Here is a 14,296-nt window from a genome sequence, read left to right on the forward strand (position 1 = left end):
GTCCCAGTAGCATTGTGAGCAGTAAGGATTGTAGATGATGTAGCTTTGTTTTGGTCTCAGTGTGCTGCAACCAGTAGCAACTGACAGCAACGGGCAACTTCAGTGAGGCAGGGATTGGCTCCAGGATGGTCTGTTTCACCTTCAGGGTTTCTAACAGAAGCATCTGCCGCCGCCTCAAGGAGAGCTGAAAATACACACCAAGCATCCTGCAAGTTACTTTGGGAAATGTCTGTTTTTTTTTTTTTTTCCACCATAGCATGAGATTTCATGCTAATGAAACTTCTGTCAGCTGTTAAAACTTCTTGTGGGGAAAAAAAAATCAGCCACACTCACAGCATTTAGAACATGAATAAGATGCTTTATAAATATGGTTGGTTGAATGGGTGTACTGCATACTCCTACACAACCTTTATTTATGTCTTTCCATCCTCTTTGTATACGCTGGTGAGCATCTTCAGTGCACATGTCACATGGGAAGCTTGTTAAAAATTCAATCCTCAGGCCCTACTCCATAAATTTTGATTGACTAACCTGAGAGAGAGCCCAGGAATATACATTTTAACTAGCAGCCCAAGTATTCTACTTTGAGAAACAAAGCTCTATACTCAACCCCACCTGTTGCCTGTGCAACAGGCATTTGCCTTCAACATGATGCCATTACTAATTGCCTCCAGAAGACAAACGTTGCTTATAGGAACCCTTTGTGGCATATACTCTTTCTATTTGTTTGGGTCCTGTCTCATGTCCCTTCCCTGTTGAATGCTTTATTGTCTTTGCATAAAAGACACACAGGGATTGTCCCAGGAGGCTGCTTGTAGATTAGAGGTATATTCAAGGGAGATAGGAATATTTTAAGGACTACTTGCATTGTGCTTGCAGTAACACACCACACTCACTTTTACTTCATGGTTTAAAGTGTACTTCAAGTAAAAGCTCAGAAGTAAACAGCTATAAGAGCACTGAGGTTCTTGTTGAAATAATTTTACCTCAGTGAATTACCAAGACTTGTAAGAACCAGAAGGGACCTTACAGGTCATGCACTCATAGGAACATTAAAAGGGCATCTTCTGGGGGACTTTAAAATCAAACTTTACGAAAAAAAAAGTTGTATCCCTAGTGTCTGCACACAGCCAGAAAAAGATTTTCTGCTTTCTGGAAAGTCGAGATGGTGATAGATTTCTCAGCACGTAACATCTAGTTAGTAGAAAGAGTGGTTGACAGCTGAGACTAGAGATGTTCACCTGAAACAAAACACATCATAAATGACAAAATAGTTTTGTCATTAATGCATGAAAACTTTAGTACGATATTTCTAAATACTGCTTTTAATAATATTGTGATAAAAATTTTAAAATTAGAAATATGCAAAGAGCTTCATAGTATAACCAATCACCCCTACTGGAAGTAGTTTTAACTACTTAAAGTAAAGTGGAAACTAAACTCTTAAACTGGTTTTTAAAATGCACTAAGTAGAGCTAAGAAAATACACCAATTCTTTTCTGATATATAGTATTTAAATTACTGAATTATAGAGCCAAGTTACAACTTTTCATAAACAAAGCAGTCTGGCTGTGACTTCAGAGATGTTCCGCCTGCACTAACCCTATGGCCTTGTTCGAAAGGTTTCAGACCTTTTCTAGTCTGTCTGACTTACCTGTAAAATGGTCATCATAATGACTTGTGTAAGATGTCTCATCAAACTCACCAGTCCTCAGTTCCTTCCAAAAGGGGAAGTACTCAACTCACAGCCCTTAAAGTTAGGTTCTATCCCATGTGACCACTACTTTCCCTCTTCCCCAGGGGGAGTGAAAGTACAAGCCTGCAGAAGCAGCTGCCCCGAGAGGCAGAGATGCCCAGAGAGAGACTGGTCTACTGGTCTTGGCTGCCTTACTCCTTAAGAATGATCCACTTCTGTGTCTCCTTATGATTAACCTTCCATTGGTTAACTTGAATGGTGCTCTGTCCATTGCAACTAACGTAACCAAAATGAAAACCTATCCCATGTGGTTATTGTGGGAATTAAATGAGACTATACAGTTTCTATTAACAACAGCTGGTCAAAGCAGATAATGTATTACAACAAGATGTAAAAAACAAAATGAATAGGTACTATCACAAGGTTTCTATACTTGTTTCCTGCATTTGTGTTTGGAATCACATTAGCACCTGGTACATTTATAATTTTCATGGGCTAATTAGAACAATTAAGCATTGAGCTAATTCAGAATTGATTAATTTATGCCAAGAGAAAGCTGGGTGATGGCACAGCACAGAGAGTGAACTAAAATTTCACTCTATTTTGAATCCAGGTAAATGATGAGAACACTAAGTCATCTCTACTTAGCAAAGAATATAAGCAGCCTGCTGCTATACTCATGGGATTCAGTTGGATTTCCATGTGGGGAAAAAAGGTGTCCTGATCCCTATTTCACACCATACACACCCACAAAAAACCAATTCTAGCTAAGTTATAGATCTAAATGCTAAACGTGAACAGCAAAAAATTTTCATGACCCTGGAGTAGGCAATTTCTTAAGCAGTTCATAAAAGTGGTAACCACAAATAATAAAAATGTAAATTAGAGTATATTAAGAACTTCTGTTCATCAAAACATACTAGAGTGAATAAACAATGGGAGAGACTACTCACAATATGTTATTTGACAAAGGTACCGTATATGGTAATAAAAATGAACAAAAAACTGTACAGAAACTTCATATAACAGAATATCAAATGGCTAATGAACACATGGAAATGGAAAATTGGAAAGAACCCGAATGCTCATAAGCTGTATAATGAAAAAAAATGCTCATAAGTGTATAATGGTAATATACCAAAATAGAATAACGTTACAGCAACGAGAAATCAGCTACTCACAGCAATGCAAATGAATCTCATGTGGAATAAAAGCCAGATGAAAGAGTTCATTTCTAAAGTAAAAATTCAGTTAAAACTATTCTGTGTTGTTAAACAGGAGAGTGATTATAGGGAGTTGCAGAGCGAGTGACTGGAACCAGACACTAGGAGAAGCTTCTGGGGTGGCGATAATGATTCTTTGCATGGATGTATAGACCTTGCAAAAATTTATCATGCTGTACAAATTATTTGTGCACTTTACTTTGTTTATACTCAAGGAAGCATGAATTGCAAAGGAACAAGATGAAACCTCAGGGGTTATGGATACATTCATTATTTTAATTGTAGGATGACTTCACAGATGTAGACATGTCAAAACTCATTAAAGTACACACTTTAAATATGTGCACTTCACTGTACATTACTTCTCAGTAAAGCCATTACATTTTTTTTTTTAAAAAACTCTCCTTCAACAGCACCATTTATGTTTGAGCAGAAATGTAATTTCAGCAAAACATTAAGAATGTAGCTATAGTTTGAATTTTATTGATGTGGGTAAAGTGTTAATAAATCCCTTGGAGAATCTGACTTATGCTCCACTTTCTAGTTTTGTACCCCTGGAAATGTGCTAAAGGTAGGTTGTCAGTTGTGTTACCAAGCATTATAAAGATGACTTATAAAATTGCATCTAAGCTTAAACTATATATAAATGAACTATAAATACCTGGTGGGGACACCATATCTTGGGGTTTCCCTGAGTGCAGTGTCTTAAGTAGGATATCCCTCTCAGGGACCTAGCTAGCTATGTTTATGGCATGAATTATAAGAAAGACTGGATCCTATAGGGAATGGGGCTTTTAAGCCAGTGAAACCTTTTTTTCTCCTTTATTTAACTGAGATATAATTCATATGTAATAAAAATCATCCTTTTAAAGTATACAATTCAGTGGGTTTAGTGTATATATATTTTTAGAGACAGGGTTTTGCTCAACAGGGAGCACAATCACAGCTCACTGCAGGCTTGACCTCTTGGGCTCAACAATCCTCCAACCTCAGCTTCTTGAGTAGCTCTACCACCATGCCTGGCTAATTTTTAGTTTTTTTTTTTTTTTTTTTTTTTTGTAGAGACAGAGTCTTCTTGTGTTGCCCAGGCGCTGGTCTTGAACTACTGGCCTCAAGTGATCCTCCCACTTTGGCCTCCCAAAGTGCTGGGCTTACAGATATGAGCCACCTTGCCTTGGTTTAGTATATTTATAAACTTGCACAGCCATCACTAATTCCAAAACATTTTCTTCACCCCGCCACCAAAGAAACCCTGGGGGTTTAACAGTCACTCGCCAATGCCAAGAAGGCTCTTGGACTCACTGCCCCATGCCAAGAAGGCTCTTGCACTCATACACTATGACATTCATCTCCTCCTGTCTGAGATGTGACTGATGAGGAGGCTAAGAGGCTAGTTCCTGGTCAGCTGTATAGCCCAGGGAATGGCACTACTGGTGTTTTGGGCTAGAGATTCTTTGTTATGGGGCACTTTCCTGTGCACTGTAAGTACAGATTGTATAATTTAGCAGGATCTTTGGCCTCTCCCCACTAGATACCAGTAGCAACCACTACCCCTTCTACTCCCTAGGTAGGGACAACAAAGATGTCTCCAGGCATTGCCAAATGTCCTCTGGGGGACAAAATCACCAATGTTGGTAAACCTTTGATGTAGACTGATAACAGTGCTGGGAGAACTCTGACAGAAAAGGAAAACCTGACTCAAACCCACTGGGAAGCTGTGGTTGCTGTCCTACATCCTTGAGTAGACTGGTGCCACGTGTGGTCTATGAGTCTTATGAGACTGAATATTTCATTGGATCTAAGAAAATCCCCTAATGGGCACTGCAATTGTTTTTTTGTTTTAAGTTATCTGAATTTAATTTCTGAATCTAGTTCTTTTATGAGCATCGTTTCATATCTATTTGTAATTTTAAATATGTAATATAAAAAGACAACACTGGGATCCATGAGAACTTTTTTCTCCTTGAAAAGGTGGTCTGTTACTCAGGTTTAAGCAACACTGAGTTAGGCTAAGAGTCATGTTTTCTGTATCAAACTAGGCAAATAACCATAATGACACAAAAACCTGTTTTTTTTTTTTGTTTCAAGATGGAGTCTTGCTCTGTTGCCCAGGCTGGAGTGCAGTGGCGCAATCTCTGGTCACTGTAAGCTCTGCCTCCCAGGTTCATGCCACTTTCCTGCCTCAGCCTCCTGAGCAGCTGGAACTACAGGCGCCTGCCACCATGCCTGTCTAATTTTTGTATTTTTAGTAGAGACGGGGTTTCACCTTGTTAGCCAGGATGGTCTCGATCTCCTGACCTCATGATCCGTCCGCCTCGGCCTCCCAAAGTGCTGGGATTACAGGCATGAGCCATCACGCCCGGCCACAAAAACCTATTTTAAAAAAGGTCTTCATTAATAAAAGTTAAAAAATTAGACCTTAGTATCAGCACTAACCTTATTTGAAATCTGATGTAGTCTGAGATATTATGCCTATCATTAGTGTCTATACTTTTTTTTCAGTTGTGAATTTTTTTCCTTTTAGCCACATAACCCCATTCTATTGATAGCTAGTATTAACCTAGTAGTAATAACAATATAGTAGTAATAACTGTGAAGATAACACAGACTACTGAAGTACAGTGGAAATGGTAGATTTAGAGCTAAAAGAGCTGGGTTTGAGTCCTAGTACTGTCACTCTCTGGCTAAGACATTACCTAGTTCACTCAATTTCTAGATTTCTTAGCTATGAAATGAGGGCAAGATAGCACTCAACCTTATCAGTTTGTTATAGTCAGCGAGCTAATATACAAGACAGCACTTTGTAACCTGTAAAGTACTTTACAAAAATTTCATTAGTATTACAAATACTTACCTCAGTCAATTTGCTTAGGTCAGAATGATCCTTGGCCAGTTCTACTGCATCAATGATTGAGGTTTTGATATTCTTATTAATCCTTTCCACTTCACTGAAAGCTAGAGGCTGAGGAGGCAACGCATTCCTGGATGTCTTGTCCAGATGTAGTGAGGCATTTAAAAGAAGCCCATAGATGATTTGCCTGATGGGCTGAGATATTCTGTGGGCGTTTGGTTGCTGCATGTTTTCCACCTGTGTGTGAAGAATGGTCCGTCTTAGGACCAAAGCATCACTGATGAAAGGTGATAGCTGGCCTTTAGCTAAAGCCACTAATACCCATTCTGGTAAACCAAGATTCAAGGCATCTGGACAGACATAAGTACCACACTGAAAGAAGTCCTGCAGCTTCACCTGGGACTGTTGGTATTCTTCCATGGAACAGCAGAGAAGTTCCTTAACATTTTCTCGATCCTTTTTTGGGAGGTATTTCAGAACATTATCTAGTGCTTCAGTAGGGTTGGCAAAATGAGACAACCAATTCAGAAGTCCCAGGATTCGGTGGTGTCTCCTCCCTTTAGAACTGGTAGCTCCAAGAGGAAGACATGCTTTACTTAAGAATGTCTCCATGATAGGTAGATTAATATGGTCATTTCCACATAGCACCGCAAAGAGAGGTAGTAGAGCTTTATTCATATTGCTAAAGTGATGGCAGAATGCATCAAGGGAAAAGCATTTGGCAGGGATATAGTTTTGTGTGCCCTTAATAGTGTTAATATTTCTCCACTGAAAGCTATTCAATGGGCAAAACCCAGCTTTCAGGTCAAAAATGCAAAAGTCACTATCTGACGATAACACAGGGCAATTCCAATGATTAGCAAGTGTCATAATGTCCCGATCTGCTTCTGAAAAGCACTGGACAAAACATACCTGCAGCTTGATCAAAACCTGTATGAATACTTCCCGGATGAGTAAGGGACATACATACCCACTCCCACCAACAGAAAGGGAATGGGCCATCTGGATCTTCTCTCTAGCTCTATCCTTTAAAGTTGTAAGCTTTTTATCCGAAATGTCACATCCTCCATCTAATAAAACATATGGGCATATATTACAAGCAAACAGTGATTCAAAGAATTTTTGTACAATTTCTGCAAAAGAATCATAGTCCCCACCATACCGGAGCTCCAAGTTTGAATTGAAGGAAAGACGATGGAAAAGAGCATAGCCATCAATGACAATTTTTGTGTCCCGCAACTTCAAATCAGTGAAGAACTCATTACTGTGATCTTCCACAAAACTCATTAGTCCTCGGATACCCATGATGACAGTCTAAAGAATTAATCACCTGTTTAAAACAACAGAAAGCATTTTCAATTGATGCTGACTATGGGGCACCAAGTCATTGCTTCCAGCACCACTAAATCAACAGCAAATGTTATGAAGTGCTCTTTGGATAGAACATAGATATCAACATCCATAAATTCTTACCTAGATCCTCAAGCAATGTTAGCGGTTTGCTTTTTCATTCTCCTCTGCTTTCTGATACAAAGCACAAACTCAATGGTTTCATGGGTTGTGATCTTTGGATGGTGACAGAGGCTGCTGCTAATTCTAAAGAAAAATCATTAAAGTCCATTACTGACACAGAAGTATAGAAATTCTGTGAACTTTGATTCTGAAGCGGTAATAGTCAACATCTTACAGCACACAGTATTTGTTTTGTGGGGTCAAAGTAAAAAGTCCTAAGCTTAAAAAATGATATCATTATTCATCTCATAATCACAAAGCATTTGGGCTTCAGTAAAATGAGCTGTGTAGGACCTATGATAGCGATCAGGTTTTTCTTTTGTATTGACAGTCACGGAACTTCTTTCAGACTTTAGGCTTGTGGGCCCTTCTTAATTGGCATAGTTTTTGGTATACGGAAAACTGCTTCATGCCTCTAGGAACCCCTCTATCCAGTTACACCCCTAATCACGAGCTCTTTTCATCTTTTTTGTTTTTTTGTTTTTTGAGACGGAGTCTCGCTCTGTCGCCCAGGCTGGAGTGCAGTGGCGCGATCTCGGCTCACTGCAAGCTCCGCCTCCCGGGTTCACGCCATTCTCCTGCCTCAGCCTCCCAAGTAGCTGGGACTACAGGCGCCCGCCACCTCGCCCAGCTAATTTTTGTGTGTGTGTTTTTAGTAGAGACGGGGTTTCACAGTGTTAGCCAGGATGGTCTCGATCTCCTGACTTTGTGATCTGCCTGCCTCGGCCTCCCAAAGTGCTGGGATTACGGGCGTGAGCCACCGCGCCAGGCCTTCATCATCTTATTTTGCATATCTGGCCCAGTTACTCTTCCTCATCTGGCTAACTTAACTCGCAGGATCAGAATTGATGGTTTTTCTTTTGGCGCCTCAGGTTTCAATATGGCGCAGCACGGTACTGTTACATTAAAATCGTGACATTTTGTCACTCACAGATTTTGTTTTGCAATAATTTCGAGTTTTAGAGATATTGCATTAAAACTTATCTTGATTACTGAATTTTACTGAGACCCATTTACATTTTACACTTACCTCACGCTAGTCCCAGCCCTGTCAGTATCTCAGAACCCTATCCTGTATAGTACTTATTTCTTTGCAAGGCAGTCTTGTAAAGCGTCGACAAGCAGAGACCCTGTCAACTCGTCCTATGCAAATTACAGGGCCTTGCACAGACAGTTGCATACAGCTGCGCAGGGGAAAGGCGGGCAAAGGTTTGACCTAAGTCTTCAAACACAGGCCTTCATACACCGTGCCACCTCGGCCCTCACAACGCGCCGCTCGGACCTGCAGCAGAGCCCACCTGCTCTTTCCTCCCAGAGGAGTAGCTCCTCCATCAGAAGCCCGCTAGAGCCCAGCGAGAACTGGCTCCTGCACGTGAGAGTCCAACCCCAAGAGTGGGAACCGGAAGTATGCCGTGTGATGTCTCTGGGAAGTACAGTTCCTGGATGCCGGTGGCGCCAGACTGCGCCAAGGAGCAGGTGCTCCCGGCCCGGAGGCGCTAAGTAGCTAAAGTGGGCTGGGACGTACGTTCCGAAGTGGCTACTGTCAGGGTAGGAAAGCTTGACCCGCCGATCCTCCTCTCCTTTCTCCGCCTACTTGGGTCGGCGAACACTTCCGCCTTGCTGCAGCCTCATCCCGACTTCCCAGTATGCCCCGCGCCGTCTCCCTGGCGACGGTTCCAAACAGCCGTGGCCCGCGGTATCTGGCGGTCGGTAGGTGAGGTTGCCCCTAGTTTGAAGCCTGCTCGATTACCGGCAAGACTTGGGCAAGCCCCGGGGGCCGCTCCGACCACAACAGGGAAAGGTAAAGCGCACTGTGCTCCTCGGGGCTCGCCAGGCTGCCCTGCGAGGGGGAAGGTAATGGTTTCAAGCTGTTCCGGCTGGGTTCCGAATCTCTAGGGCTCCATGGCTGCGATCTCCTCGCTTTCCTGGACGTCTTATCTCCGGATCTACTCCAGTCTCAGTGCCCCTCAATAAACGTTAACCTGCTTTGCCAAAATGTAAATGTTTAAAAAAGTGAAGAAGCACGGAATTGTTCGTTTTACCTTAAGGTTAAGGTTTACTTTAAAGGTAGATTTCTACTATAGCAGAACCTGGTGACAAATTGGCTTCCTCTTATTACCTGGGAAGGTAACTACTGATTTTCAACTTGTGATAAATACTCCTCCTTCCGTTGTCTTTTGCCAGATCTGTTTCACCGAGAAGGGGTAGTTTGCACAAGTGGTAACTTTCTCCAAGTTCCCATCTATCTTTCTCAACCAACTTTTTTTCCCTCCTTTGGGCGGGAGTTGATCTGCTGAACACTTATTTGCCCTAACAAGATTTTTTAAACACCTAGTATATGCCAGGGGTTATGCCAGGGATTGGGGATGCAGAAATAACGAAGATGTGTTCTCAGTGCCCAAGTTCACTCACAAACCTCGAGGGGGAGGGTGTTGTCAAGTGAACAGATAGTTCTAGAATCTAGACAATGCGAAACATTCTTGGGTAGGTTTATGGTTGCACAGAGGAGACTGATGGAATGGATGACCTAAAAGTGGACTGGAATGGGGGTGGCAGGGCTGAGTCTGTGAGGTTGGGCGGGAGGGAACCTAGTCCCAGAGTCTTCTGCAGCCTGGACCAGACTGCTTAAGCACTGCTGGGTTTAGACTGTCCTTTACAAATAGGAGCCGCTAGAAGTGAACTTCTCATAACTATTCTGTCCGTCCGTAATTCTGTCCTTCCCTAAAGGGAACCTTAATCTCATCTTTAAGGAGAATTACCGAGTGACCTGAAGGACCCTTTTCGGTTGGAAAGGCTGTAAGTCCATATATTTATTTGAACAGCTTCGTATGGCCAGACGGCATCACTTTTATGACAGTGAAGGGGAAGTAAAAACAAAAGGTACATTTAGAGGCCTGGTCTCTCGTTGTTTTTTCAGCAGATTTTACTAACATGTCTTTGGAAGGGGAAAAAAAAGCTGGCAACTAATCTCATTGGTATCAGGTACAACTTAACTGATTAATACATTTTAAGAAGGAAAATGTTGTAAATGGGCATTTACTTATGTTCTGTTTTGAGATTTTTGTGGTTACTTGCCTTAGTAGTTTTTGTGGTTGACGGACACCATCACCTAAGGCCCATTGACCATCCTTAAAAACTACGTTTTAGTCTCATAGCTTTGGAATTGTTGAATATGAAAACCTAGCTTCAAGGTATAAGCAGTTTTCAATTTAAAAGATTATTTCTATATAAATTTAAAACAAAAGCACACTTTTCTTGATAACTAACAAAACATTTAACATTCTGATGGAATAAAAATGATTTTACTTTGTACCTACTCATATGAAACAGTCCTGCCTTTCTTTTTTCTCTCTTTTTTTTTTTTTTTTTTTTGTTGTTGAGATGGAATCTCACTCTGTCGCCAAGGCTGGAGTGCAGTGGCGAGATCTGGGCTCACTGCAAGCTCTGCCTCCTGGGTTTATGCCATTCTCATGCCTCAGCTTCCGAGTAGCTGGGTCTACAGACCTGCCACCACGCCCGGCTAATTTTTTTGTAGTTTTAGTAGAGATGGCTTTCACTGTGTTAGCCAGGATGGTCTCGATCTCCTGACCTCGTGATCTGCCCACCTCAGCCTTCCAAAATGCTGGGATTACAGGCGTGAGCCACTGCTCCCAGCCTAAACAGTCTTGCCTTTCATAACTGTCACATCTCATAGCTCCCTGAAGAATTACAAATATATGTGTAACATTTATATTCCACTGACATTAAATGCAATTTTAGGTTTGAATTGAATTTGTTAACTCTTCCTGTTTTTAATCCAGAGAGATTATACACAATTTGTACAATAGGAACTTTAGAAATTAGAATTTGCTGAGCATGGGAAAAAATTCTCTCTGAATCCTTATCTCTCTTTGCATCTGCTCTAATAAATGCAAAAACCGTGGTTTAACATCTACAGAAAAAAAAAAAAAATCTAAAGGAAACAGCACCTGCTAATTCCTTGTTTAATCCTAACTCTCTTTGTAAACCAAAGTAAACATAAGGTGGGAAGAGGGCATTACAAAAAGGTTGATGCAGATATATAGATTTAAGGAAGTGATAATGTTCTTGTATTTGGAGTCTTTTATAAGTAGGTGGGGAGTATAAATCTTAAATGAAGAGATTGTTGATTGTAAAACAGATGTCCATTCCAGATATTTGTGGAAAGTTGGCTATAATTCAGTTCTGCCAAATTTCAATGTACAAAGGGAGGCTCTTCCTGTGAAGGATTGCCTTCTACTGGAATTTGTGGTATCTCTACCTTTTAACATTTTTCTTTCAAGTCGTTAACCAATATGTTGTCATTCAGTCTGCTGATCAAGGTGCAGATAATCACTGCACTTACACTTTTTGTTAGAGATCGTTTAGCATCCTTTAGACCTGATCTTTGAATTTTTCATCTTTAAGGAATTGACCAACACTGTTTGGATGGATTTGACCATTTCTTAGGAGACTTGAATGTTAAGTTTCTATAAATGAATGAATCAGTTCTCTCTTGTTTGGAGCAATGCTGAAATTCCAAGAGGCAGCTAAGTGTGTGAGTGGATCAACAGCCATTTCCACTCATCCAAAAACCTTGATTGCAAGAAGATATGTGCTTCAACGGAAACTTGGCAGTGGAAGTTTTGGAACTGTCTATCTGGTTTCAGACAAGAAAGCCAAACGAGGAGAGGAATTGTAAGTAAAAATACTTCGTATGAATCTTGAGTAGGCTGCTTTTTGTTTGCAAGTCTTAAAGGCTGATTAAGAACATGAAGGAGGCCAGGTATGGTGGCTCATGCCTGTAATCCCGGCACTTTGGGAGGCCAAGGTGGGCGAATCACTTGAGTCCAGGAGTTCAAGACCAACCTGGCCAATATGGCAAAACCCTGTCTCTACTAAAAATACAAAAATTAGCCAGGCAGGGTGGTACATGCCTGTAATCTCAGCTACTCGGGAGGCTGAGGCACAAGAATTGCTTAAACCCAGAAGGCAGAGGTTGCAGTGAGCCGAGATCATGCCACTGCACTCCAGCCTGGCAACAGAGCAAGAATGTCAAAAAAAAAAAAAAAAAAAAAAAGAGCATGGAGCAATGTCCACTTTGCTCTTTATACCAAACCAAGTATTTCGTGAAGATAGGTAAGCTCCCTAATTAGTCTTTCATATTAGGTTTAAAGACATTTCAGCAGGTGAATATAATATCCAAATGACCTTGAGAAGGGAGCTAGAAATGGGAAAGATTATGTGAAAAGAAGATGTTTGGGCATGCCACAGTCTCAGTGACAATATTGCTTCCACTTAACTTGATTGGAACTTCTTGAATGAGAAAATAAGAATTGTTCATCATGACTATTTTTAGAAATATTACAAAATACAAATGAACAGTTATTAACATTTGAGATGAATAAGGTATACCAAAGAAAGTACAGTATCAATTTTCTTTGGGCTTTCTATGGGGGAGATTTTCAAATTCCGTAATCAGAAAGCCGTCAGATTAAATACTTAAACCAAATGGACAGTCCCATTTAAAATTAGCTTATGTTGATGACCGCCTTGTCACCTTGTCTCTTTTGATTATAATCGGACCCTATACACTTTGATAATAGAGAAAAACTCTTAAAAACTTCAGATGGTACCTCCCTTGCAGATACTCCTCCATTTTTGGTGTAAAGGTTTTTTAATTTCCTGCAATGGAAAGTAAGTTGGAACTGAAGTTAGGGTAAGAAACTTGCCTATCAGAAACACGGGAGGAAGAGAAAGCAGAAGGAAGAATGATCCAAGATATCAGCCCTTAACCCCAGAAGACCACATTTTCATCCCATAGTATATTGTTTTCTTCTGAGGTTTTAAGGCTACTCTAAGTTCTTCCAGCTTTTGCCTATTGGATATTTCAGAGTGGATTTAAAATCAGTGTGATAAACACTTTTCTACATCCTCATAGGTCATAGGAATTGTAAAGGTAAATGTTAGTGATGTTACTACTTTGTTTTGAAACTCAACCTTTTAAATGGTCTCTGTCCAGAATTTTTAAAAGCTGTAATTATCTAGAATTTATAGTTTTTAGTTAATTTCTACATGAGGGATGATAAAAGAGCTGGCGTGTTTCTGATGTCCTTAGAACATGCATTATGATTCCTACTGAAAAGGATTTTTTTCCTTTTATCCTAGAGGTGCTCTTCTACCCATTTAGAATAGAATGATAAATTTCTGACAATTATTAGAGAACCTTTATGGAAACGTTGAGAGTAAGACCTAAACCAGACCCAATACTTCTAAAAACTACACTGTAGGATCATATCCAATTTTGGTTTCTTCAACTAATGAGGAATATGAAAAATTTTAAGATAATTCACAGGAGGACTAAAAAGTTGATTAAAAGGATATAAAATAAGATGTATGAAGATCAAACTTGAAACCTTTAGACTTGAGATAGTGAGTGGAGAGAGTGTATTTGTAGTTGGGGGGAAGAGAGAGAGAAAGAGAACGAGAGAGAAGAAAGGGGGCTGGGGCTGGTTGGTTGGTAAGTGATTTGTTAGTGATTTTTCTTGTACCTGAACCAATCTTAAAAAAAGTATGACCAGAGCTGAAGATAGCAGACAGAGTCTGTGTTTGTGGAATGAATCCAATGGTGAGGATAACGGACAAAAATCATTTGGCACCAGAAGGTCTAGTCCAGAATCTCTGGGAAAGGAATCTTTCATCATCAGCATCCAAAACATATTGCATACTGGCCACATGTGGCTTTCAGATGTCTTTTGTTTGGTCTGGGTAGTGTTTCTTTTTAGTAAATTAGTCAGTTTTTTTGTTTTGTTTTGTTTTGTTTTTTGAGACAGAGTCTCACTCTGTCGCCCAGGCTGGGGTGCAGTGGCACGATCTTGGTTCACTGCAACCTCCACCTCCCAGGTTCAAGTGATTCTCCCACCTCAACCTCCCAAGTAGCTGGGATTACAGGAGTGCATCACCACACCCGGCTAATTTTTGTATTTTCAGTAGAGACAGGGTTTCACCATGTTGGCC

General features: G+C 40.6%; 2 protein-coding genes across 4 annotated transcripts in view; one reads left to right on the forward strand and one right to left on the reverse strand.

The window, feature by feature from the left end:
- Positions 1 to 5,230: 5,230 nt before the first annotated feature.
- ASTE1 (asteroid homolog 1) lies at positions 5,231 to 8,897 on the reverse strand. The gene is made up of 4 exons (XM_023207423.1): positions 8,581 to 8,897; positions 7,244 to 7,366; positions 5,774 to 7,100; positions 5,231 to 5,292 (listed from the first exon to the last, which is right to left on the reverse strand). The coding sequence occupies exons 3-4, from the start codon at positions 7,073 to 7,075 to the stop codon at positions 5,257 to 5,259; spliced, it is 1,338 nt and encodes a 445-aa protein (XP_023063191.1). The 5' UTR covers positions 7,076 to 7,100; positions 7,244 to 7,366; positions 8,581 to 8,897; the 3' UTR covers positions 5,231 to 5,256.
- A 57-nt stretch (positions 8,898 to 8,954) lies between these two features.
- NEK11 (NIMA related kinase 11) overlaps positions 8,955 to 14,296 on the forward strand; it is a 237,763-nt gene continuing 232,421 nt past the window's right edge. For 2 of the 3 annotated variants that reach the window (XM_026454179.1, XM_023207420.1), the window contains exons 1-2: positions 8,955 to 10,078; positions 11,708 to 11,977. In XM_026454179.1, the coding sequence (XP_026309964.1) occupies positions 11,808 to 11,977 (170 nt within the window). In that variant the 5' untranslated portion in view covers positions 8,955 to 10,078; positions 11,708 to 11,807. Of the gene's footprint in view, positions 10,079 to 11,707; positions 11,978 to 14,296 lie in introns of those variants that run through there. The other variant, XM_026454180.1, reaches the window with a different exon arrangement.

Source organism: Piliocolobus tephrosceles, chromosome 2 (assembly GCF_002776525.5).
Source record: "Piliocolobus tephrosceles isolate RC106 chromosome 2, ASM277652v3, whole genome shotgun sequence".
Taxonomy (NCBI): domain Eukaryota; kingdom Metazoa; phylum Chordata; class Mammalia; order Primates; family Cercopithecidae; genus Piliocolobus; species Piliocolobus tephrosceles.

Bases quoted from the DNA above. Each gene is read 5' to 3' on its own strand.
- ASTE1 (XM_023207423.1), bottom strand. From the start codon at position 7,075: ATGGGTATCCGAGGACTAATGAGTTTTGTGGAAGATCACAGTAATGAG. The intron at 5,293-5,773 runs GTAAGTATTTGT...TTTTTAAAATAG, and splicing joins ACCTAAGCAAATTGACTGAG to GTTTTTGTGGCCGGGCGTGA.